Source organism: Oncorhynchus kisutch, linkage group LG11, assembly GCF_002021735.2.
Source record: "Oncorhynchus kisutch isolate 150728-3 linkage group LG11, Okis_V2, whole genome shotgun sequence".
Classification (NCBI taxonomy): Eukaryota; Metazoa; Chordata; class Actinopteri; order Salmoniformes; family Salmonidae; genus Oncorhynchus; species Oncorhynchus kisutch.
Window position 1 is genome coordinate 26,513,479 of NC_034184.2, and position 27,006 is coordinate 26,540,484.

The 27,006-nt window shown below is 45.4% G+C and overlaps 1 protein-coding gene across 1 annotated transcript in view; it reads right to left on the reverse strand.

Annotated features, from left to right (window-relative positions):
- lrmda (leucine rich melanocyte differentiation associated) overlaps window positions 1-27,006 on the reverse strand; it is a 375,202-nt gene that overhangs the window by 88,139 nt on the left and 260,057 nt on the right. The window contains exon 5 of the mRNA XM_020495368.2: window positions 12,423-12,555. Within this exon, the coding sequence (XP_020350957.1) occupies window positions 12,423-12,555 (133 nt within the window). The remainder of the gene's footprint in view (window positions 1-12,422; window positions 12,556-27,006) is intronic.

Here is a 27,006-nt window from a genome sequence, read left to right on the forward strand (position 1 = left end):
TACACCAAAGATAATCATCAAAAGAATAATTTATAAACCACAAACCCACACAGATCCTCCCATCCTAATCAGATGAAAAGATATAAAGTATCAACATTATAAGCATTAGTGCGTTAAGACATACTTAGAACTCACAGAGGCACCATTGGCATTATCTGATACAATCTTAGGCAGGATTACGCTAACGACGCTAACTAGACCTAAAGACTATAGAGGAAATGAAGGAGCTACCTCCTCAATTAACATTAGCTGACGTTGGTACTTTTTATATCGATGTGGAAACTGAAATGTTGACTAAACACTAATTCCCCTATCAACTAAAGAAGATAGATAGATAACGTAGCCATCGCTGTCAGAGAGCGATCCAACCTCGGCACGGTCCAGGGAAACAACAGCATTAGCTACAGACAGAGTCCTTCAGAACCCAACCAGCTGTCTCTCATTAGGCTGGCAACGGATCCTCATCACCAAGGACTTACACACGCATACATACATACACACGCACGCACACACAAATACACAAACACCAGAGACTAACACAGAGAGTGCAGCTGTGATTCTAACACAGAAAAACACTTGTACTCTGTACTGACTAAAAACATCATTTAATAAATCATGTCATTGAATGAAGCTACAGTTAAGCATTAGATTAGTTGTCATTGACAGTGTGTTAGTCAGTCTTTAGCTAACTCAATGGTTGTGGATATAAGAAGGAAATACTAGAATACAGGCTAGTTCAGTGTAGGTTAAAAGAGGACCACAATGGAAATACATTGTAACACTTTGTGTTATCGTCAATGATTTTAAAATATATTGTATCCACTTTGGTAGTTTGAACTTTACTTTAAAATGGTCAAATAACACCAATCTATCTAGAATAACTGTTTCTGCAAAAAGTAGGGCTTGGAGCATTTTGTGGGAACGTGAGATAAAATGAGAAGGGATCAACTTCGAAATGTTAACATTCTCATTGGCTTGTTATTATACAATATCTGGTACATTTTTGGAACATTTATGTACCTTTGTGATGCTAAAACCGAAAGCTTAATAATATCATAATGATAAAGAAGTCTTCAAATACATGGATTTTACTAGGTGAATAAAAAGTAGCAGAGCTTATTCAAGCAATATTATTACTTGTCATAGCTTATAAAAAAACGGTATTTTCAATACAGGGTAAAAGTATATCACATTATTATGGGTCAGCCTTGGACTGCTTTCAGTCGGGCCTCATACTAATTGCATGAGACATCGAGACAACAAATGATTCACCACAATGGCTTCCCACCCATGTTCTTTATACCAAAACCCAGAGAGGAAAATCAGTTCATATAAAACTAGTTCTACTCAGAAACAGTAATAGAGTCCTTAAAAACATCTGTTGGTTTTTATACGTTTTCCACCAAATGAATAATCCATCTATCACTACTCCTATTAGAGTGACGTGACACTTGGGTCACGCACCCCGTGTCTCTGCTCTTTGAACGGGTTGGGAAATCAATCCTGCCGCTATTACTTACAATTAAAGGTGCTTTAAAGTTTTACAGTGTGTTTATGATATGAGGGGCCTGTGATGTGATTTATGAGGACGCTCTGAGTCATTCCCTCTGATTACAGTTGTTTGCGTGGACCGTTGCCCTCTCAGTGACCTCACAAGTTACAGCTGCCAAATCGTTTCAGAATGCATAACATACAGTGGGATGCCTCTTTTCGCTCCGTTTTCTGAGCTGATCGGTCCAAACACAGAGTGAACGGGCCCATACTGAGCCAACACTTCAGTGCCGATCCAAAGACTGTAAGAACCGACAGACATCTCACCACTCTGGAAACAGAAGCAGAAATCCTCTCACTCCCTGACAGAGAAGGCCCGCGTGGTCCATGCTGTCCCTGACATGTGGAAGACAGTACTTTCATATGTTTCTGGTGCTGACTGAAGCGTGCAGGGAAAGAGACAGAGAGAGAAAGTGGAGAGAGTCAGAATGTAGTGCTGTTTCCTGTTGCCTAAACACTTGAAACAAAAACCTCAATAACAAGATGATTATAGACTTAACAAGCTGGAATGGTCATGTTGTGAACTGGCCTGTCACGCTAACAATTAAAAGAGATTCATCTCTATTATTTCTTTGTTGTTTTCAGTGAATTGAGTTGTCTAGAGTCCATCAGAATGCACAAACACAGCGATGAGACTGACAGTCATACTTCCAGCACTATTGTCTGGTATGTCACTTACACATCTGTTTCCTATTTTGCTGTCAACTTTTTCTGTCTTGTCTTTTTTCCATGTAGAAGTTTTACAGCCTGCACAGTATCCATCACAAAATGCTATTACTCTTAATAGCTATCACTACAAAATGAATAATAGCGTAACATAAAGAACAACAAAAAATGGCTCAGTGATGAAAGGATAATGTACTTCAATCAATCGATAGCCAATGGAAAATAATGGAAAAGAAAACATCCAGTATTTGAGTGTTAGCACAAGTTGGTGTGAGGCCAACAGAGGGTAAAAAACCCATACTCCACCTTACTGTACTGACTTAACCTATACTGTAGCAGACCAAAGACAATGTCTGACATGAAGTAATAATGTAATTGAAATATGAAGCTGGAAATATATAAATCACTAGGCTGAGAGAAAACGGTATAATAAACTTGTTTTCACAGCAGTCTGTTTGGTTGTATTTTCTTGTCCTGTTGAGAAGCATATCCTGAGAGGATACGTATATATCCAATAAAATGATTCAGCAAACCCACTGAAGGCACATGCACAGAGCAATATCGCATGCTGTTTGTTATGTTTGAAAGCTTCAGGGAACTCATAACTCTCTAGTGCAGAGAAGAACGTAGCGGCAAACTTTACAGGCCACACTAGAGACATTTAAAAAGAAGAAAAGAAGAAAGCAAGATAATAACTGATATCCTTCTATTCCCTTCCAGAAGATTCCTAATGCAAAAAATCACACAAGCATCCATCATGTGTAGGCCTATAATACACAATCATGGCTCTCAAATCATGTGGTCTATTTTACATATTTTGACTTCTTTCCTCTGTGCAAACTTGAAGTGAACCGCTGCAGAGTAAAGCAGGTTAACATCAGCGGAGGGAAAAACAGAACTGAAAAGATCCACTTGAGGACTTTCCTGGCTCTGTCACTGTCGATTCCACAGAAGAGCAGTCACCCTGAGAGCAAGGGCTCATGGGAGACGAGAGCTGGCTCGAATGGGCTCGAACCACCTCGCGACTCTGTCTGCTTCACATTAACGCTTTGCATTACACGCAGGAAGATGTGGGGAGAAAAACTCATGTCCCCGGCTCTGAAATCAAGTCAAACTCTCCCTCCGAGCAAAATCTATGTGACATCCACGGAACCGCTATACCCCCTGACGTCGCTACCAAGCTGTGTTTAGTGGCAGCGGACTGAGCACTTACTTCATTCACTGTGAAATGTACTTTAACATGCGGGACGGGGAGTGAAATATCATAATACCAGTCAAATCCGACATGGCTTCTCTGAGTGGTGCTTGGGATAGCAGAAATAGAGAACATGTTGTCAGAGTGTTTTGATAGACATGGTCAGTTTAACCCAAGGTTTTAACAACAGGCTTCGTGATGGTGAGTCAGCAGGAAGGAGGCTGAGGGAGGTTAGGGAGTGAAGGCACGGTAGAAACCACGTGTATTTTCCGAGAACAGCCCAGAGCAGTCCAAATGGCTCTATGTGGTTTAGCGCCATCGCATTCCATGACCTCCGAGTCCTCAAAGAGAATTATCACATTATGACATTCCAACACGCCCAAAATACAGCTCAAGGCTTTTCCACTCTCTGCCTCTGCTTCTTCTCTTCTCTGTGTGTCTGTCGATGTCTCAGAAAAACACTTCAATGGCCTTTACTCAATTGACATGTTTACTTCAGGTATTTGGCCATCCCCCTCTTTCCTTCACATACCCCCTCTCTTTGTTTCTATTGGTCTCTCTTCCTCTCAGTCTACAGTGGGTTCCGATATTATTGACACCCTTGATAAACATGAGCAAACTTACTGTAAAAAATAAATATTTCAAATACGGAGATATATTGTATGGCAATTTTGGACACTGTGCTATCTAACCTCCAAACAAGCTTCAATGCCATACAACACTCCTTCCGTGGCCTCCAACTGCTCTTAAACGCTAGTAAAACCAAATGCATGCTTTTCAACCGGTCGCTGCCTGCACCCGCATGCCCGACTAGCATCACCACCCTGGATGGTTCCGACCTAGAATATGTGGACGTCTATAAGTACCTAGGTGTCTGGCTAGACTGCAAACTCTCCTTCCAGACTCATATCAAACATCTCCAATCGAAAATCAAATCAAGAGTCGGCTTTCTATTCCGCAACAAAGCCTCCTTCACTTACGCCGCCAAGCTTACCCTAGTAAAACTGACTATCCTACCGATCCTCGACTTCGGCGATGTCATCTACAAAATGGCTTCCAACACTCTACTCAGCAAACTGGATGCAGTCTATCACAGTGCCATCCGTTTCGTCACTAAAGCACCTTATACCACCCACCACTGCGACTTGTATGCTCTAGTCGGCTGGCCCTCGCTACATATTCGTCGCCAGACCCACTGGCTCCAGGTCATCTACAAGTCCATGCTAGGTAAAGCTCCGCCTTATCTCAGCTCACTGGTCACGATGGCAACACCCATCCGTAGCACGCGCTCCAGCAGGTGTATCTCACTGATCATCCCTAAAGCCAACACCTCATTTGGCTGCCTTTCGTTCCAGTACTCTGCTGCCTGTGACTGGAACGAATTGCAAAAATCGCTGAAGTTGGAGACTTTTATCTCCCTCACCAACTTCAAACATCAGCTATCTGAGCAGCTAACCGATCGCTGCAGCTGTACATAGTCTATTGGTAAATAGCCCACCCTTTTTCACCTACCTCATCCCCATACTGTTTTTATTTATTTACTTTTCTGCTCTTTTGCACACCAATATCTCTACCTGTACATGACCATCTGATCATTCATCACTCCAGTGTTAATCTGCAAAATTGTAATTATTTGCCTACCTCCTCATGCCTTTTGCACACATTGTATATAGACTCCCCCTTTGGTTTCTACTGTGTTATTGACTTGTTAATTGTTTACTCCATGTGTAACTCTTTGTTGTCTGCTCACACTGCTATGCTTTATCTTGGCCAGGTCGCAGTTGCAAATGAGAACTTGTTCTCAACTAGCCTACCTGGTTAAATAAAGGTGAAATAAAAAATAAAAAAATAAAAAAATATTATTATTATAATTTTTTACAATTGCTCAGAGAAAGAGATTTTGTTTAATCTCAAAATGGTATATAATAAATCATTAATTAAATACCTTTCAATAACTACACCTTGCAAGGATAACGACATAGTTGCTTTTCTAAAATGTTTTATGAGTTGGAGAACACATTGGGAGGGATACTAGACCATTCCTTCATACAGAATCCTTCCAGATCCTTGATATCCTTTATCTGCGCTTTTGGACTGCCCTCTTCAATTCAAACCAGAGGTTTTCGATGGGATTCAAGTCCGGAGACTGAATCCCAACGTATGGAGGAGCACGCCTGCAGCTAACAGTTTGAATGTCTCCCCCTAGTGGTAGCACTAAGTATACATGTATATTATAGCAAAACCATGGAGGATCCCAATAATAACGTTGTGTACACAAACGTTGATTTCAAAATATGGACATTTATATCATCACAGAACAATGTTTTGTTGTTGTTGTAAGGGTAATAATATAAGCCAGATAGGCCTATGACATACATTATCATATGTCATCAGTCCCAAAGAGGGTGTTTTGTCCTGCTCCTGCATTTATCCTAGTCATCAGTGACAGAGCATTGGGCTAGGTACATGTTTGACATCAATGTGTGTACAATTACAATGGTAATAAAATGGCAAATTTGAGGAAATGTTATATACAGGTAGAATGGAATGGTCTGCCGGTGTGGTAGGATTTGTGGTCTTTGACACTCATGTAGGTCTCATAACCAGACAAAAAAATATTGCAATATATGTCATAACACGTCTAAATATATGTGTCATGACAGTGTTATGACAATATTATGACAGATTATGTCAGCTGTTATGACTTATGACAAGGTTATGACTGTGTCATAACTTGTTGATTTTGTGGCATTGTCATCACACTGTCACTGGGACCCTTGTTAACCTTTTACACTTGTGGGAATTGGCCTATATGAATGACTAAATGTGCATGTTTTTACAGAAGTGATATGAAAATGCATAACCATGTTAGCAATTGAAAGGGAATCCTTTGGAGATTATGGGAAAATTACTAGCGCAAAAGGTGAGGACACAACAGTTCAACTGACACAAGACCGAATCCAAACATTACACAGTTGATTTTATGCAGACTTGATATTTAGTGTATTTTTCGGTGCATTTGTTGATAACGAAATCTGAAAATACTCTGGACACATTCAGTAACGTGATAAGAATATTATTGGAAAATGTGGGGTAGGTGCAACATAAAATACAAGGGTTTGAGTGAGAGGACTAACTGTTGTCTCCAAGGCCACACACCTCTCCAAAGTGTGCACAGTTCCTTAGTCATTTCAATGCACTTTGATGACCCATAGTGTCTTCAACTATACAGTGTTTTTTGTATCTCTCCTAGCTGTGCCGTGGAGGGATTACAACAAGAACACTCGCAGTTGTTTGGTTGGAACACAACCCTGCATCCCCTGTTGTTACTCAATCCAAAAACAGTCCATTATAAATCGCAATGTGCTTCAGGTGGGCTTCATTTGAAAGCTTGTTCTTATGCCAACATGACTAGCTAAGTTATGAAAACACAATTTTACAGTGTTGGGGTTTCACAATGAAACACATCGTAATTATTGTGCACATAGAAAAGAGACATGAGTGCATTCAGGTGTGTGTGCCGCGGCAAATTGTCTTAACAATAGACAAAAATAGGGTAATTCTGCTCAGAACAACCCAGCTGTCAGAGTCGTGTGTATAGGTGGCAGGGAAGTCAGGCGCAGGAGAGTCAAACGGAGTGTAAAATGGAGTCTTTTAATGAATGTCCACCTAACATGCTCCATAACACTAATAAGAACAGATATAAACAAACATGGGTACGAGGACCCGTCGCGCACCTATACAACAAACACAACACTGACAATAAACAGTCTCTGACAAAGACATGAGGGGAAACAGAGGGTTAAATACACAATAGGTAATGAATGGGTTTGAAACCAGGTGTGCAGGAAGACAAGACAAAAGCAATGGAAAATGAAAAATGGATCGATGATGGCTAGAAGACCGGTGACGTCGACCGCCGAGCACCGCCCGAACAAGGAGAGGCAACGACTTCGGCAGAAGTCGTGACACCAGGGTATGATGCCATGTCATCTTGTAACTGTACATCAAACATAGTGATCATAAATGTTGACACTGTATATGACGTGAGTTTTATGATACGGAAAGGAGAAGTGCACTTTTGGACTCAAGGGTGTTTGGCTTGCTTTTATGACATCAAAGCGGTATTTATTAGAATCCTCAATGTCTCATCTTTCAAAATACATAGAGTCCTCTTCATTTACAGCATTTCTCTCACTCAGACAATAAATACATGTGCCCAATTAGCGGGAGGGGTGGGGGAGACTTCATGTCGTGCGATGTGCTCAAGTTCAGAGCGGCTGTCAGTCAAAACCCATACAGAGCTGTGAAGCGCAGAGCAAGAGCTCTGACGTCATGTATACCATGTTACTGTACAGCCACTGTGTTCCAATATAGGTGTTTATCAGTGCCCAAATCAGCCGTGTAAGGAGTGTAAGGGGTTAAGGACAATAGCACATGAACTTTACCCAGTACAAGGACATTTTAGCCAAAAACCTGGTTGCTGCTACCATTAGGCTGAAACTTGTCCTCAAGTGGATCTTCCAGCAAAATAATAACCCCAAGCACATCAAAATAAATGGTTAATTAGCCACAAAATCAACATTTAGCAACGGACATCTCAGTCTCCGAACTTAAAATCCATAAGCAGTCCACAATCGCAGACGAAGGATATCAAATATCTGGAAAGATTCTCTACTGAGGATTTGTCTAAGATCCCTCCCAATGTGTTCTCCAACTCATAAATCATTTTAGAAAAAGGCTCAGTGCCATTGTCCTCGTAAGGTGAGGTATTAAAAAGGTATTGAAAACGTACCACCTTTTAAAAGAAAAAAACATATAACTTGTTAAACAAAATCTCTTTCTCTGAGCAACTGTATTGGTATAAAATAATATAATTCCCCCATTTGTTTTGCATACAATATAACTCAGCATTTGAATTGTTGTCAATAATTTAGGTATGTCTCTCCCTCTATTTCTGTCTCTGTCTCTTGGTTTCTCTCATTGCTCGTCTTCTCCACTCAGGAAATCCAATAAGACAGAGACCCGATAACGTGGTCTTCGTAACTATGGTTGAGGAAGATGACGTACCTAGCTAGTGTACGACACAGACTGTACAGTAGCGCCACATAAAACAACACACACTGAGACACAGAGTGTTATGCATTTCTAGGGCCCAGTGGTGCGTGAAAAGACATGATCAATTCAATGAGCTGCAAAAGGGTCTTTGTTCACACTGTAAATGTTAACTTTTACAGTTGGTCATTTTTCTTTCTCTTAATCTGTCAACACTGATTGTTGATATGACTTAAATCCAGTTTTTCCATCATTTAAAAAAGTCTTCACAATCTTGATGGGCATTGTCTGTAGACCACACTAATAAAGTATATTGTATGATACCAATATAGGTTTGATATTGACATTACTCAACACAGAGCAGAGCCAATCTTATAACAAATACTGTAAAATAGAGTACTTATCCTACATCAGATAAGAACAGTTTTTTTTACGTGCGTATGAGTGCTTTGAGCAGACATCCAACTGTTTATGATTTAGCAGACTTGGAAAACGTTCAGAATGTTGGAGAAGTGACGGTATTCATAATGTATTAAAGCTCATTGCTTTGTTATCAGAACCATGTGGCAGCCCATGGTGCCATGCCATAATGGCATGATTGAAACGCAGTTTAAACCGTGGTCACACTCCATTCTGATGTGACTCAAACTAAGTCTCTGTCCCAAATGGCATCCTATTCTCTACGTAGAGCACTATGGGGCCTGTTCAAAAGTAGTGCTCCAAATAGGGAACAGGGTGCCATTTGATATGCAGCCCAGGAGGTCTCCAAAGTTCAGAGCTGCCTCCTCCTTAGCACGCCCATTAGCTGTTCCGATACATCACGCTAGGAGTATGAACAACTAGAGGGCAACCTGTTCTTTTTCTGATTTACACAGTCATATGAGAGGGGCTTAGATAAGCATGCACAGTATGTGTTCATCATAATAATTCACTTACTGTTAACTAGAAGCAGGGTCAATGAGTGTGTGTCCTTCATTTTAGTGTAGACTGAGGTTTTCATGCTGAGTTTAACATTCATCTTCAAAGTGTGTAATGCAGCTGTTCTGAAAGCGTCTTTAACTTTGATTATAACCTAAACACGGGTTATTCATCAATATATACAGCATCTTCATAACTCTAATACAAAGAGAGTGGGAGAGGTAAAGAAGGAGACAGAGAGAGAGAGAGAAATGAGTGAGACTGGAGAGAGTACTAATTAGTGTCCAGTTTAACTGTGCTACAGTTACTCCAGACACCAGGCTCCAGTGTTATGAAGGGACGCCCCACTGTACGAGACATAAAAGCAAACACAAATGTCTAATTACACCATCATCATCTCTCCCTCCCTACTGCCTCGTTTGTCTGCGCCACTCGTTAATTGGTGACCTGCACGATTGGTCAGAAACACAATGGCTCTGATGATGGAGCCAATTAGATGGCGGGGAGGCGGGTGAGGCGGGGTGTACACATGCCCCGCCGCGCCGGTTACGGCTGCTGCATCATGCCTCATCGGACTCAAAACTAACCGTTACGGACCCAAGCACACTACGGGACATTTGGAACCACACTACCCCATCTCTCACTCTCTCTATTCTACAGTAAACAAACAACTTATACAGGCTTTATAGAGCATTCACAAGTCTACATAAGCCCTACGTAGATACCTCACAAACAGCTTTGAGCAAAGTCATAGTACTGTGGAGGCTGTGTAACAGTTAGACAGTATATTGAGTCAAATGCTGTTACGGTGGAGCAGAGTGAATACAGTACTGTACTGTAGAAACAGAGAAAGGAACGTTAATCTACTTTAGTAAAGGGTAAGTGAAGACAAACATAATGAGACATTTCCATCTGATAATGTACATAGCATCTTCTGCTATATACTCTGACACAAACACATATAAATCAACTAGAATTAGCGAGATAATCTTCAGCCATATCTAACTCTATGATAACAAAGGCAAGTGTTGCTGCTACATTGGCAGGGCTATGTAAATATAACCCTCCAAAGTGACTTTTGCCTGCCAACAAGCATTGTTAAAGTGCTCGGCTTCTTTTCATATCAAGTGGATGAGCAGTGTTTCATTCCACTTTTCTACATCTAGCAAACATGCCAGAATGGGGTTAAATTATTTCAATGTTTTCTTTTCTTGCTCTGCCACTTGCACGATAAATCAAGAACAAAGAGTTGTGTGGACTGACACTAAAACGCTACAATATTTTGGCTGATTGTCGCAAACGATAAATATTTTGTTTTCTCTGTGCACTTTTAAACCCTGCGTCTGCTCGACACGCATCATGCCTTGTCATTGGTTGGCTTTGTTCTTACCTCCCAGACTCCTTTATGTCTGTAAGGCTCTGGGGACCCTGGGACGATGAGGCCTCGCTGATCCAACCAGTAAATATTTCATGGCCTTACAATTACATGAAATCGAATCTTAGCAAAGCTGTTCATTTCCACCCCTTCGAAAGAAGAGGAGGGGGGGGGAGAGGGGTGAGGGATGAGAAGGGTTACATCTATGAAATCCCAAACTCTAATTAGTCTGCGTGGCTCTAACGAGCGAGGGAGGAATAAGTGCATGGTTGGGGGATAATTAAGCGATTGTGACTGGCGTGTACGTGAGCTGTCGCTCCGATGGCCAGCGCTGTCACGCTCCTCGTTGCTACCGCGACCGGACAGCCTCCCCGTCCACTTTGATCTGGGCTCATGCATACGGAATGAGGTCAGACCGTGGTCATAAACACACACACATACATACATACGCACGCAGGCATGCTTGCACACACAAGGATGCCCTCAGAAGCACACACATACTCATTAAAGAGAGAGTCCCCTCGGAGGGAGGGAGAGGGCTCCTGTTCAAAGGGCCGTCGTACCAGGACCCCTGCAACGGGAGACTGACACTCAGACACGGATGAAGAAAGGGGGACAGGAGGGGAGGATAGACAGGGGGTGAGGGATGAGAATATGTCTGTTTCTTACTGCTCATCCACATCACTTAACCATGGCCTTAATATGGTTAGAGGGTTTAGACAAATGATTGACCCCAACGCGAGTGAGGGAACTTTTAGATAATTCAATATATCAGAGATATATCATCTGATCTCACACTGCTAATGAGGAGGACCCTCTGAAAGGCAGAAAAAGAAAGACTGGACGGTCTTCTGAGATGGGAGGGGTTGAGGGTAGCTGAAAGATGGGACTAAAAACAAACAAAAGATAACTATTGTAAAATATACTGTGTCCCGTAAAATGTGGAAGTAGAAGCCTACGTGTTGTTGTCCATTAGTTGACTCCAATTAGGGGAGGGGTGGTAGGGTTCATTTCTAAAAAGATATATGGGGGATTGGAAATGATGCAGACAATTACATTGATGGAAGCCACACTCTATTTGCAATATAAAACTTTTTTGTATATATATATATATATATATATAAATGTCCCTATAGATTCCATGAACTGGGCAGTGAAGTACATAATTCTGGATGACAGAATGTTTATTTAAATTAATTTACTGTACTCTAGTTTCCCTGGACTGGAAAGCCCTTCTCTGGTTGCCTAACTCCCGAAGGTCCAGTAACTTCTTTCAAGAATGTAAAACCTCAATTAGTTACATATTTGAAGAGACTTTATACTGTATGTAATGTTCAATTGAGATTCTCCATTGGAAGGGCTTCTTTGCTCCCGAGTGGTGCAGCGGTCTAAGGCACTGCATCTCAGTGCGTCACTGCAGTCACTGGTTCGAATCCAGGCTGCATCACATCCGGCCGTGATTGGGAGTCCCATAGGGCGGCGCACAATTGGCCCAGCGCCGTCCGGGTTTGGCTGGGGTAGGCCGTCATTGTAAATAAGAATATGTTCTTAACTGACTTGCCTAGGTAAATAAAGGTAAAAAATTTTACAAAAATTGTCTAGGGCTAGGCTTAATCTGTGTCTGGGAAACCAGCGCTATTAGATCATAAAGGGTGTACTCACCACCGTGTCTGATAACTTGGGTTTCACCACCTTCATGAAGGCTCCCCGTGCCTCAGCCTCCTGCTGTTCTGTCTTACAAACCTTCCTAGTGTCTAGGAACTTTAGGGTGGGTAGCTTGTGCAGAACAAAATACCTGAGGAAACACAAACAAACAATAATATATGATAACTAACAGATGTACCTTATGTATGGCATCATGACTTGTGTCGGTTGACTGTACACCAAACCATATAACACACACTTTACTTTATAGAACAATGTTTACATAAAAATGAACATAAAAATACACAAACAAACAGATATCTACATGACATGATTTGAGAACAAAAATCAAGATTACTATACAAATTGAACACATCTAGTGAATACGTCACAAACCACAAGATATCTGTACTGTATAATAGAGAACATAAACTGCCAGAGCATAACAACTATTTAATATCCACCTACAAAAGTAATTATGCAAATCTAATTCTAAAATTAGTAAAACAGCACATATCAGCAAACATCTTGAAAAGAAGACGACTTGTTTACTCAGTATAGATTTAATGGCGATGATATCTATCCTTCCATGTAATAACCTTCAAAGCTGATAAAAAATAAGGACGGAAATATAAATAGAACGAAAGGAGATACGCCCCATCTGCCAGAGCTGCCATTCCTGTAACATCACAGATCTATATTCTACGCTTTCAGACACTCTCTATCTTTCATTGGGAGGGAGAGGAAACGTCGGCTAGATAATGGCTGGGATACGGAGATGACAACAGATCCTTTCAGAGAGCGAGAGAGCGGGTGGGAGCGGAGCAGGGGAACAGACATGTCAAGGCTGGAGGTTCCAGCCAAACAGAACACAGTAACAGACATGCAGCAGCAGCTAAGTGAAGGGTGAGGAGGGACGAGGAGGAACCACAATATGGGCACAGCCCGGTCCCTGATGATGATGGTGGTAATGTTGGAGCTGAAGATAGTTAGTAAAACCAACGTCAGGTTGTCAACACACTAGGATTTTAGGGAAGGGAGCTATGGATTGATCTATATACTAGATACTTACTATATAAACAATAACAATGTCACAAACAGTATATTATGACTCAAGTCTGAGAACATCTGCATATAGGTTTTGATTGAATAGAGCTACAATACCCGAAACATACCAGGCTTGAGGTGTTTGAGCAGTTGAGTGACACAGTGATAAATCCTATGCTAATGTAGTTAATAATAAACAAGTCTTAAATAGACTTTGTCTGACAAAGAGGAAGAATTATAATTCAAGCCTCATTATGTCAGTTTATTATTCTCCATCCTCTTCTATGGAGGGTTGAGTGGATGGATTGAGATTGAGTGGATGGATTGAGGTTTGAGTGAATGGGTTGAGGGTTGAGTGGATGGGGTTGAGGTTGAGTGAATGGGTTGAGGTTGAGTGAATGGGTTGAGGGTTGAGTGGATGGGTTGAGGGTTGAGTGAATGGGTTGAGGGCTGAGTGAATGGTTGAGGGTTGAGTGAATGGGTTGAGGTTTAGTGAATGGGTTGAGGTTGAGTGGATGGGTTGAGGGTTGATGGATGGGGTTGAGGGTTGAGTGGATGGTTGAGTGAATGGGTTGAGGGTTGATTGAATGGGTTGAGGGTTGATGAATGGGTTTAGGTTGAGTGGATGGTTGATGGCTGAGTGAATGGATTGAGGTTGAGTGGATGGTTGAGGACTGAGTGCATGGTTGAGGCTTGAGTGGATGAGTTGAGGTTGAGTGGATGGTTGAGGGCTGAGTGCATGGTTGAGGCTTGAGTGGATGAGTTGAGGTTGAGTGGATGGGTTTAGGTTGAGTGGATGGTTTAGGGCTGAGTGGATGGTTGAGGTTGAGTGGATGGGGTTGAGGGTTGAGTGGATGGGTTGAGTGAATGGGTTGAGGGTTGAGTGAATGGGTTGAGGTTGAGTAGATGGGTTTAGGTTGATTGGATGGTTGAGGCCTGAGTGGATGGGTTGAGGTTGAGTGAATGGGTTGAGGGTTGATGAATGGGTTTAGGTTGAGTGGATGGTTGATGGCTGAGTGGATGGTTGAGGGCTAAGTGGATGGTTGAGGGATGAGTGAATGGGTTGAGGGCTGAGTGAATGGTTGAGGGTTGAGTGAATGGGTTGAGGGCTGAGTGAATGGTTGAGGGTTGAGTGAGTGGGTTGAGGTTTAGTGAATGGGTTGAGGTTGAGTGGATGGGTTGAGGGTTGATGGATGGGGTTGAGGGTTGAGTGGATGGGTTGAGGGTTGAGTGGATGGGGTTGAGGGTTGAGTGGATGGGTTGAGTGAATGGGTTGAGGGTTGATTGAATGGGTTTAGGTTGAGTGAATGGGTTGAGGGTTGATGAATGGGTTTAGGTTGAGTGGATGGTTGATGGCTGAGTGGATGGTTGAGGGCTGAGTGGATGGGTTGAGGTTGAGTGGATGGTTGAGGACTGAGTGCATGTTTGAGGCTTGAGTGGATGAGTTGAGGTTGAGTGGATGGGTTTAGGTTGAGTGGATGGTTTAGGGCTGAGTGGATGGTTGAGGTTGAGTGCATAGGTTGAGGTTGAGTGAATGTGTTGAGGGTTGAGTGAATGGGTTGAGGGTTGAGTGGATGGGTTGAGGGTTGAGTGGATGGGTTGAGGATTGAGTGGATGGGTTGAGGGTTGAGTAGATGGGTTGATGGTTGAGTGGATGGGTTGAGTTGATGGATTGAGGTTGAGTGAATGTGTTGAGGGTTGAGTGAATGGGTTGAGGTTGAGTAGATGGTTGAGGGTTGAGTGAATGGGTTGAGTGGATGTGTTGAGGTTGAGTGAATGGGTTGAGGTTGAGTGGATGGGTTTAGGTTGAGTGGGTGGTTGAGGGCTGAGGGTTGAGTGAATGTGTTGAGGGTTGAGTGAATGGTTTGAGGTTTAGTGGATGGGTTGAGGTTGAGTGAATAGGGTTGAGGTTGAGTGGATGGGTTTAGGTTGAGAGGATGGTTGAGGTTGAGTGGATGGGTTGAGTGGATGGGTTGAGGGTTGATTGGATGGGTTGAGGGTTGAGTGGATGGGTTGAGGTTGAGTGGATGGTTTGAGGGTTTAGTTGATGGGTTGAGGGTTGAGTGGATGGGTTGATGTTGAGTGAATGGGTTGAAGGTTGAGTGGATGGTTGAGTGAATGGGTTGAGGGTTGAGTGGATGGGTTGAGTTGATGGATTGAGGTTGAGTGAATGTGTTGAGGGTTGAGTGAGTGGGTTGAGGGTTGAGTGGATGGGTTGAGGGTTGAGTGGATGGGTTGAAGGATGAGTGGATGGGTTGAGGTTGAGTGAATGGGTTGAGGGTTGAGTAGATGGTTGAGTGGATGGGTTGAGGGGATGGGTTGTGGGTTGAGTGGATGGGTTGACTTGATGGGTTGAGGTTGAGTGAATGTGTTGAGGGTTGAGTGAATGGGTTGAGGGTTGAGTGGATGGGTTGAGGGTTGAGTGGATGGGTTGAGGGATGAGTGGATGGGTTGAGTGGACTGGTTGAGGTTGAGTGGATGAGTTGAGGGTTTAGTTGATGGGTTAAGGGTTGAGTGGAGGGGTTGATGTTGAGTGAATGGGTTGAAGATTGAGTGGATGGTTGAGTGGATGGGTTGAGGTTTGAGTGGATAGGTTGAGTGAATATGTTGAGGGTTGAGTGAATGGGTTGAGGGTTGAGTGGATGTGTTGAGGGTTGAGTGGATGGGTTGAGGGTTGAGTGGATGGGTTGAGGGTTGAGTGGATGGGTTGAGGGATGAGTGGATGGGTTGAGGTTGAGTGAATGGGTTGAGGGATGAGTGGATGGGTTGAGGTTGAGTGAATGGGTTGAGGGTTGAGTGGATGGGTTGAGGTTGAGTGAATGGGTTGAGGGTTGAGTGGATGGGTTGAGTGAATGTGTTGAGGGTTGAGTGAATGGGTTGAGGGTTGAGTGGATGGTTGAGTGAATGGGTTGTGGGTTGAGTGGATGGGTTGACTTGATGGGTTGAGTGAATGTGTTGAGGGTTGAGTGAATGGGTTGAGGGTTGAGTGGATGGGTTGAGGGATGAGTGGATGGGTTGAGGGTTTAGTTGATGGGTTGAGGGTTGAGTGGATGGTTGAGTGAATGGGTTGTGGGTTGAGTGGATGGGTTGACTTGATGGGTTGAGGGTTGAGTGAATGTGTTGAGTGATGAGTGAATGGGTTGAGGGTTGAGTGGACTGGTTGAGGTTGAGTGGATGGGTTGAGGGTTTAGTTGATGGGTTGAGGGTTTAGTTGATGGGTTGAGGGTTGAGGTTGAGTGAATGGGTTGAAGATTGAGTGGATGGTTGAGTGGAATGGGTTGAGGGTTGAGTGGATGGGTTGAGTGAATGTGTTGAGGGTTGAGTGGATGGGTTGAGGGTTGAGTGGATGGGTTGAGGGATGAGTGGATGGGTTGAGGGTTGAGTGGATGGGTTGAGGGATGAGTGGATGGGTTGAGGTTGAGTGAATGGGTTGAGGGTTGAGTGGATGGGTTGAGGGATGAGTGGATGGGTTGAGGGTTGAGTGGATGGTTGAGTGAATGTGTTGAGGGTTGAGTGGATGGGTTGAGGTTGAGTGAATGGGTTGAGGGTTGAGTAAATGGGTTGAGGTTGAGTGGATGGTTGAGTGGATGGATTGAGGTTGAGTGGATGGGTTGATGTTGAGTGAATTGGTTGAAGATTGAGTGGATGGTTGAGTGGATGGGTTGAGGGTTGAGTGCATGGGTTGAGTGAATGTGTTGAGGGTTGAGTGAATGGGTTGAGGTTTGAGTGGATGGGTTGAGGGATGAGTGGATGGGTTGAGGGTTGAGTGGATGGTTGAGTGAATGGGTTGAGGGTTGAGTTGATGGATTGAGGTTGAGTGAATGTGTTGAGAGTTGAGTAAATGGGTTGAGGTTGAGTGGATGGTTGAGGGTTGAGTGGATGGGTTGAGGGTTGAGTGGATGGGTTGAGGTTGAGTGGATGGGTTGAGGGTTTAGTTGATGGGTTGAGGGTTGAGTGGATGGGTTGATGTTGAGTGAATGGGTTGAAGGTTGAGTGGATGGTTGAGTGGATGGGTTGAGTTGATGGATTGAGATTGAGTGAATGTGTTGAGGGTTGAGTGAATGGGTTGAGGTTGAGTGGATGGGTTGAGGGTTTAGTTGATGGGTTGAGGGTTGAGTGGATGGGTTAATGTTGAGTGAATGGGTTGAAGGTTGAGTGGATGGTTGAGTGAATGGGTTGAGGGTTGAGTGGATGAGTTGAGTAGATGGTTGAGTGGATGGGTTGAGGGTTGAGTGGATGTGTTGAGGGTTGAGTGGATGGGTTGAGGATTGAGTGAATGGGTTGAGGGTTGAGTGCATGGCTGAGTGAATGGGTTGAGGGTTGAGTGGATGGGATGAGTTGATGGGTTGAGGTTGAGCGAATGGGTTGAGGGTTGAATGAATGGGTTGAGGGTTGAGTGGATGGGTTGAGGGTTGAGTGGATGGGTTGAGGGATGAGTGGATGGGTTGAGGGTTGAGTGGACTGGTTGAGGTTGAGTGGATGGGTTGAGGGTTTAGTGGATGGTTGAGTGAATGTGTTGAGGGTTGAGTGGATGGGTTGAGGGTTGAATGGATGGGTTGAGGGATGAGTGGATGGGTTGAGGGTGGAGAGGATGGGTTGAGGGATGAGTGGATGGGTTGAGGGTTGAGTGGATGGGTGGAGTTGATGGTTTGAGTGGATGGGTTGAGTGGATGGGTTGAGTGGATGGTTGAGGTTGAGTGGATGGGTTTATGTTGAGTGGTTGGTTTGAGGATTAAGTGAATGAGTTGAGGTTGAGTGAATGGGTTTAGGGTTGAGGTTGAGTGGATGGGTTTAGGCTGAGTAAATCGTTGAGTGGATGGGTTGAGGTTGAATGAATGGGTTGAGGGTTGAGTGAATGGCTTTAGGTTGAGTGGATGGTTGAGGGCTGAGTGGATGGTTGAGGGTTGAGTGCATGGGTTGAGTGGATGGGTTGAGGGTTGAGTGGATGGGTTGAGTGAATGTGTTGAGGGTTGAGTGAATGGGTTGAGGGTTGAGTGGATGGGTTGAGGTTTGAGTGGATGGGTTTAGGGATGAGTGGATGGGTTGAGGATTGAGTTGATGGTTGAGTTGATGGTTGAGTGAAGGGGTTGAGGGTTGAGTGGATGGGTTGAGGGTTGAGTAGATGGGTTGATGGTTGAGTGGATGGGTTGAGTTGATGGCTTGAGGTTGAGTGAATGTGTTGAGTGAATGGGTTGAGGTTGAGTGGATGGTTGAGGGTTGAGTGGATGGGTTGAGGTTGAGTGGATGGGTTGAGGGTTTAGTTGATGGGTTGAGGGTTGAGTGGATGGGATGATGTTGAGTGAATGGGTTGAAGGTTGAGTGGATGGTTGAGTGAATGGGTTGAGGGTTGAGTGGATGGGTTGAGGGTTGGGTTGAGGATTGAGTGGATGGGTTTGAGGGTTGAGTGGATGGGTTGAGTGGATGTTTGAGGGTTGAGTGGATGGGTTGAGTGGATGGGTTAAGGGTTGAGTGGATGGTTTGAGTAGATGGGTTGAGGGTTGAGTGGATGTGTTGAGTGAATGGGTTGAGGTTGAGTGGATGGGTTTAGGTTGAGTGGATGGTTGAGGGCCGAGTGGATGGTTGAGGGATGAGTGGATGGGTTGAGGGTTGAGTGGATGGTTTGAGGTTGAGTGGATGGGTTGAGGGTTGAGTGGATGGGTTGAGTGGATGGGTTGATGTTGAGTGAATGGGTTAAAGGTTGAGTGGATGGTTGAGTGGATGGGTTGAGAGTTGATTGGTTGGGTTGAGGGTTGAGTGGATGGTTGAGGGTTGAGTGGATGGGTTGAGGGTTGATTGGATGGGTTGACGGTTGAGTGGATGGGTTGAGGTTGAGTGGATGGTTTGAGGGTTTAGTTGATGGGTTGAGGGTTGAGTGGATGGGTTGAGGTTGAGTGAATGGGTTGAAGGTTGAGTGGATGGTTGAGTGAATGGGTTGAGGGTTGAGTGGATGGGTTGAGTAGATGGTTGAGTGGATGGGTTGAGGGGATGGGTTGAGGGTTGAGTGGATGGGTTGAGTTGATGGATTGAGGTTGAGTGAATGTGTTGAGGGTTGAGTGAATGGGTTGAGGGTTGGGTGGATGGGTTGAGGGTTGAGTGAATGGGTTGAGGGTTGAGTAGATGGTTGAGTGGATGGGTTGAGGGGATGGGTTGTGGGTTGAGTGGATGGGTTGACTTGATGGGTTGAGGTTGAGTGAATGTGTTGAGGGTTGAGTGAATGGGTTGAGGGTTGAGTGGATGGGTTGAGGGTTGAGTGGATGGGTTGAGGGATGAGTGGATGGGTTGAGTGGACTGGTTGAGGTTGAGTGGATGAGTTGAGGGTTTAGTTGATGGGTTGAGGGTTGAGTGGATGGGTTGATGTTGAGTGAATGGGTTGAAGATTGAGTGGATGGTTGAGTGGATGGGTTGAGGTTTGAGTGGATAGGTTGAGTGAATATGTTGAGGGTTGAGTGAATGGGTTGAGGGTTGAGTGGATGTGTTGAGGGTTGAGTGGATGGGTTGAGGGTTGAGTGGATGGGTTGAGGGTTGAGTGGATAGTTTGAGGGATGAGTGGATGGGTTGAGGGTTGAGTGGATGGGTTGAGGGATGAGTGGATGGGTTGAGGTTGAGTGAATGGGTTGAGGGTTGAGTGGATGGGTTGAGGGATGAGTGGATGGGTTGAGGGTTGAGTGGATGGTTGAGTGAATGTGTTGAGGGTTGAGTGGATGGGTGGAGGTTTGAATAAATGGGTTGAGGTTGAGTGGATGGCTGAGTGGATGGGTTGAGGGTTGAGTGGATGGGTTGAGTGAATGTGTTGAGGGTTGAGTGAATGGGTTGAGGGTTGAGTGGATGGTTGAGTGAATGGGTTGTGGGTTGAGTGGATGGGTTGACTTGATGGGTTGAGGTTGAGTGAATGTGTTGAGGGTTGAGTGAATGGGTTGAGGGTTGAGTGGATGGGTTGAGGGATGAGTGGATGGGTTGAGGGTTTAGTTGATGGGTTGAGGGTTGAGTGGATGGTTGAGTGAATGGGTTGTGGGTTGAGTGGATGGGTTGAGTTCAGTTAGTGCTAAATACGGATGCTAGAATCCTGACTAGAACCAAAAGATTTGATCATATTACTCCAGTGCTAGCCTCTCTACACTGGCTTCCTGTCAAAGCAAGGGCTGATTTCAAGGTTTTACTGCTAACCTACAAAGCATTACATGGGCTTGCTCCTACCTATCTCTCTGATTTGGTCCTGCCGTACATACCTACACGTACGCTACGGTCACAAGACGCAGGCCTCCTAATTGTCCCTAGAATTTCTAAGCAAACAGCTGGAGGCAGGGCTTTCTCCTATAGAGCTCAATTTTTATGGAACGGTCTGCCTACCCATGTCAGAGACGCAAACTCGGTCTCAACCTTTAAGTCTTTACTGAAGACTCATCTCTTCAGTGGGTCATATGATTGAGTGTAGTCTGGCCCAGGAGTGGGAAGGTGAACGGAAAGGCTCTGGAGCAACGAACCGCCCTTGCTGTCTCTGCCTGGCCGGTTCCCCTCTTTCCACATGGGATTCTCTGCCTCTAACCCTATTACAGGGGCTGAGTCACTGGCTTGCTGGGGCTCTCTCATGCCGTCCCTGGAGGGGGTGCGTCACCTGAGTGGGTTGATTCACTGTTGTGGTCATCCTGTCTGGGTTGGTGCCCCCCCCTTGGGTTGTGCCGTGGCGGAGATCTTTGTGGGCTATACTCAGCCTTGTCTCAGGATGGTAAGTTGGTGGTTGAAGATATCCCTCTAGTGGTGTGGGGGCTGTGCTTTGGCAAAGTGGGTGGGGTTATCTCCTTCCTGTTTGGCCCTGTCCGGGGGTGTCCTCGGATGGGGCCACAGTGTCTCCTGACCCCTCCTGTCTCAGCCTCCAGTATTTATGCTGCAGTAGTTTATGTGTCGGGGGGCTGGGGTCAGTTTGTTATATCTGGAGTACTTCTCCTGTCCTATTCGGTGTCCTGTGTGAATCTAAGTGTGCGTTCTCTAATTCTCTCCTTCTCTCTTTCTTTCTCTCTCTCGGAGGACCTGAGCCCTAGGACCATGCCCCAGGACTACCTGACATGATGACTCCTTGCTGTCCCCAGTCCACCTGGCCATGCTGCTGCTCCAGTTTCAACTTCCACCTGACTGTGCTGCTGCTCCAGTTTCAACTGTTCTGCCTTATTATTATTCGACCATGCTGGTCATTTATGAACATTTGAACATCTTGGCCATGTTCTGTTATAATCTCCACCCGGCACAGCCAGAAGAGGACTGGCCACCCCACATAGCCTGGTTCCTCTCTAGGTTTCTTCCTAGGTATTGGCCTTTCTAGGGAGTTTTTCCTAGCCACCGTGCTTCTACACCTGCATTGCTTGCTGTTTGGGGTTTTAGGCTGGGTTTCTGTACAGCACTTTGAGATATCAGCTGATGTACGAAGGGCTATATAAATACATTTGATTTGATTTGATTTGTTGACTTGATGGGTTGAGGGTTGAGTGAATGTGTTGAGTGTTGAGTGAATGGGTTGAGGGTTGAGTGGACTGGTTGAGGTTGAGTGGATGGGTTGAGGGTTTAGTTGATGGGTTGAGGGTTGAGTGGATGGGTTGAGGTTGAGTGAATGGGTTGAAGATTGAGTGGATGGTTGAGTGGAATGGGTTGAGGGGTTGAGTGGATGGGTTGAGTGGATGGGTTGAGGGTTGAGTGGATGGGTTGAGTGAATGTGTTGAGGGTTGAGTGGATGGGTTGAGGGTTGAGTGGATGGGTTGAGGGATGAGTGGATGGGTTGAGGGTTGAGTGGATGGGTTGAGGGATGAGTGGATGGGTTGAGGTTGAGTGAATGGGTTGAGGGTTGAGTGGATGGGTTGAGGGATGAGTGGATGGGTTGAGGGTTGAGTGGATGGTTGAGTGAATGTGTTGAGGGTTGAGTGGATGGGTTGAGGTTGAGTGAATGGGTTGAGGGTTGAGTAAATGGGTTGAAGTTGAGTGGATGGTTGAGTGGATGGATTGAGGTTGAGTGGATGGGTTGATGTTGAGTGAATGGGTTGAAGATTGAGTGGATGGTTGAGTGGATGGGTTGAGGGTTGAGTGGATGGGTTGAGGGATGAGTGGATGGGTTGAGGGTTGAGTGGATGGTTGAGTGAATGGGTTGAGGGTTGAGTTGATGGATTGAGGTTGAGTGAATGTGTTGAGAGTTGAGTAAATGGGTTGAGGTTGAGTGGATGGTTGAGGGTTGAGTGGATGGGTTGAGGGTTGAGTGGATGGGTTGAGGTTGAGTGGATGGGTTGAGGGTTTAGTTGATGGGTTGAGGGTTGAGTGGATGGGTTGATGTTGAGTGAATGGGTTGAAGGTTGAGTGGATGGGTTGAGTTGATGGATTGAGGTTGAGTGAATGTGTTGAGGGTTGAGTGAATGGGTTGAGGTTGAGTGGATGGGTTGAGGGTTTAGTTGATGGGTTGAGGGTTGAGTGGATGGGTTAATGTTGAGTGAATGGGTTGAAGGTTGAGTGGATGGTTGAGTGAATGGGTTGAGGGTTGAGTGGATGGGTTGAGTAGATGGTTGAGTGGATGGGTTGAGGGTTGAGTGGATGGGTTGAGTAGATGGTTGAGTGGATGGGTTGAGGTTGAGTGAATGTGTTGAGGGTTGAGTGGATGGGTTGAGGATTGAGTGAATGGGTTGAGGGTTGAGTGGATGGCTGAGTGAATGGGTTGAGGGTTGAGTGGATGGGATGAGTTGATGGGTTGAGGTTGAGCGAATGGGTTGAGGGTTGAATGAATGGGTTGAGGGTTGAGTGGATGGGTTGAGGGTTGAGTGGATGGGTTGAGGGATGAGTGGATGGGTTGAGGGTTGAGTGGACTGGTTGAGGTTGAGTGGATGGGTTGAGGGTTTAGTGGATGGTTGAGTGAATGTGTTGAGGGTTGAGTGGATGGGTTGAGGGTTGAATGGATGGGTTGAGGGATGAGTGGATGGGTTGAGGGTGGAGAGGATGGGTTGAGAGATGAGTGGATGGGTTGAGGGTTGAGTGGATGGGTGGAGTTGATGGGTTGAGGTTGAGTGGATGGTTTGAGTGGATGGGTTGAGGGTTGAGTGGATGGGTTGAGTGAATGGGTTTAGGTTGAGTGGATGGTTGAGGGCCGAGTGGATGGGTTGACTGGATGGGTTGAGGGTTGAGTGGATGGGTTGAAGTTGAGTGAATGGGTTGAGGTTGAGTGAATGGGTTTAGGTTGAGTGGATGGTTGAGGTTGAGTGGATGGGTTTAGGTTGAGTGGTTGGTTTGAGGATTAAGTGAATGAGTTGAGGTTGAGTGAATGGGTTTAGGGTTGAGGTTGAGTGGATGGGTTTAGGCTGAGTAAATCGTTGAGTGGATGGGTTGAGGTTGAATGAATGGGTTGAGTGAATGGCTTTAGGTTGAGTGGATGGTTGAGGGTTGAGTGCATGGGTTGAGTGGATGGGTTGAGGGTTGAGTGGATGGGTTGAGTGAATGTGTTGAGGGTTGAGTGAATGGGTTGAGGGTTGAGTGGATGGGTTGAGGTTTGAGTGGATGGGTTTAGGGATGAGTGGATGGGTTGAGGGTTGAGTTGATGGTTGAGTGAAGGGGTTGAGGGTTGAGTGGATGGGTTGAGGGTTGAGTAGATGGGTTGATGGTTGAGTGGATGGGTTGAGTTGATGGCTTGAGGTTGAGTGAATGTGTTGAGTGAATGGGTTGAGGTTGAGTGGATGGTTGAGGGTTGAGTGGATGGGTTGAGGTTGAGTGGATGGGTTGAGGGTTTAGTTGATGGGTTGAGGGTTGAGTGGATGGGATGATGTTGAGTGAATGGGTTGAAGGTTGAGTGGATGGTTGAGTGAATGGGTTGAGGGTTGAGTGGATGGGTTGAGGGTTGGGTTGAGGATTGAGTGGATGGGTTTGAGGGTTGAGTGGATGGGTTGAGTGGATGTTTGAGGGTTGAGTGGATGGGTTGAGTGGATGGGTTAAGGGTTGAGTGGATGGTTTGAGTAGATGGGTTGAGGGTTGAGTGGATGTGTTGAGTGAATGGGTTGAGGTTGAGTGGATGGGTTTAGGTTGAGTGGATGGTTGAGGGCCGAGTGGATGGTTGAGGGATGAGTGGATGGGTTGAGGGTTGAGTGGATGGTTGAGTGAAGGGGTGGAGGGTTGAGTGGATGGTTTGAGGGTTGAGTAAATAGGTTGATGGTTGAGTGGATGTGTTGAGGGTTGAGTGAATGGGTTGAGGTTGAGTGGATGGTTGAGGGCCGAGTGGATGGGTTGAGGTTGTGGATGGGTTGAGGTTGAGTGAATGGTTTTAGGTTGAGTGGATGGTTGAGGTTGAGTGGATGGTTGAGGTTGAGTGAATGGGTTGAGGTTGAGTGGATGGGTTTAGGTTGAGTGGATGATTGAGGTTGTGTGGATTGTTGTGTGGATTGTTGAGTGGATGGGTTGAGGGTTGAGTGAATGTGTTGAGGGTTGAGTGAATGGGTTGAGGGTTGAGTGGATGGTTGAGGGTTGAGTGGATAGGTTGAGGGTTGAGTGAATGGGTTGAGTGGATGGGTTGAGGGTTGAGTGGATGGTTTGAGTAGATGGGTTGAGAGTTGAGTGGATGTGTTGAGGGTTGAGTGGATGGGTTTAGGTTGAGTGGATGGTTCAGGGTGGAGGGGATTGTTGAGTGGATGGGTTGAGGGTTGAGTGGATGGGTTGAGTGAATGTGTTGAGGGTTGAGTGAATGGGTTGAGGGTTGAGTGGATGGTTGAGGGTTGAGTGGATAGGTTGAGGGTTGAGTGAATGGGTTGAGTGGATGGGTTGAGGGTTGAGTGGATGGGTTGAGGGTTGAGTGAATGAGTTGAGTGGATGGGTTGAGGGTTGAGTGGATGTGTTGAGTGAATGGGTTGAGGTTGAGTGGATGGGTTTAGGTTTAGTGAATAGGTTGAGTCAATGAGTTGAGGATAGGTTGAGGGTTGACTGGATGGGTTGAGGGTTGAGTGGGTGGGTTGAGGGTTGAGTGGATGGTTGAGGGTTGAGTGGATGGGTTGAGGGTTGAGTGGATGGTTTGAGTGGATGGGTTGAGGGTTGAGTGGATGGGTTGAGGGTTGAGTGGATGGTTTGAGTAGATGGGTTGAGGGTTGAGTGGATGTGTTGAGTGAATGGGTTGAGGTTGAGTGGATGGGTTTAGGTTTAGTGGATGGTTGAGGGCCGAGTGGATGGTTGAGGGTTGAGTGGATGGGTTGAGGTTGTGGATGGGTTGAGGTTGAGTGAATGGGTTGAGGTTGAGTGAATGTGTTGAGTGTTGAGTGAATGGGTTGAGGGTTGAGTGGACTGGTTGAGGTTGAGTGGATGGGTTGAGGGTTTAGTTGATGGGTTGAGGGTTGAGTGGATGGGTTGAGGTTGAGTGAATGGGTTGAAGATTGAGTGGATGGTTGAGTGGAATGGGTTGAGGGGTTGAGTGGATGGGTTGAGTGGATGGGTTGAGGGTTGAGTGGATGGGTTGAGTGAATGTGTTGAGGGTTGAGTGGATGGGTTAAGGGTTGAGTGGATGGGTTGAGGGATGAGTGGATGGGTTGAGGGTTGAGTGGATGGGTTGAGGGATGAGTGGATGGGTTGAGGTTGAGTGAATGGGTTGAGGGTTGAGTGGATGGGTTGAGGGATGAGTGGATGGGTTGAGGGTTGAGTGGATGGTTGAGTGAATGTGTTGAGGGTTGAGTGGATGGGTTGAGGTTGAGTGAATGGGTTGAGGGTTGAGTAAATGGGTTGAAGTTGAGTGGATGGTTGAGTGGATGGATTGAGGTTGAGTGGATGGGTTGATGTTGAGTGAATGGGTTTAAGATTGAGTGGATGGTTGAGTGGATGGGTTGAGGGTTGAGTGGATGGGTTGAGTGAATGTGTTGAGGGTTGAGTGAATGGGTTGAGGGTTGAGTGGATGGGTTCAGGGATGAGTGGATGGGTTGAGGGTTGAGTGGATGGTTGAGTGAATGGGTTGAGGGTTGAGTTGATGGATTGAGGTTGAGTGAATGTGTTGAGAGTTGAGTAAATGGGTTGAGGTTGAGTGGATGGTTGAGGGTTGAGTGGATGGGTTGAGGGTTGAGTGGATGGGTTGAGGTTGAGTGGATGGGTTGAGGGTTTAGTTGATGGGTTGAGGGTTGAGTGGATGGGTTGATGTTGAGTGAATGGGTTGAAGGTTGAGTGGATGGGTTGAGTTGATGGATTGAGGTTGAGTGAATGTGTTGAGGGTTGAGTGAATGGGTTGAGGTTGAGTGGATGGGTTGAGGGTTTAGTTGATGGGTTGAGGGTTGAGTGGATGGGTTAATGTTGAGTGAATGGGTTGAAGGTTGAGTGGATGGTTGAGTGAATGGGTTGAGGGTTGAGTGGATGGGTTGAAGTTGAGTGAATGGGTTGAGGTTGAGTGAATGGGTTTAGGTTGAGTGGATGGTTGAGGTTGAGTGGATGGGTTTAGGTTGAGTGGTTGGTTTGAGGATTAAGTGAATGAGTTGAGGTTGAGTGAATGGGTTTAGGGTTGAGGTTGAGTGGATGGGTTTAGGCTGAGTAAATCGTTGAGTGGATGGGTTGAGGTTGAATGAATGGGTTGAGTGAA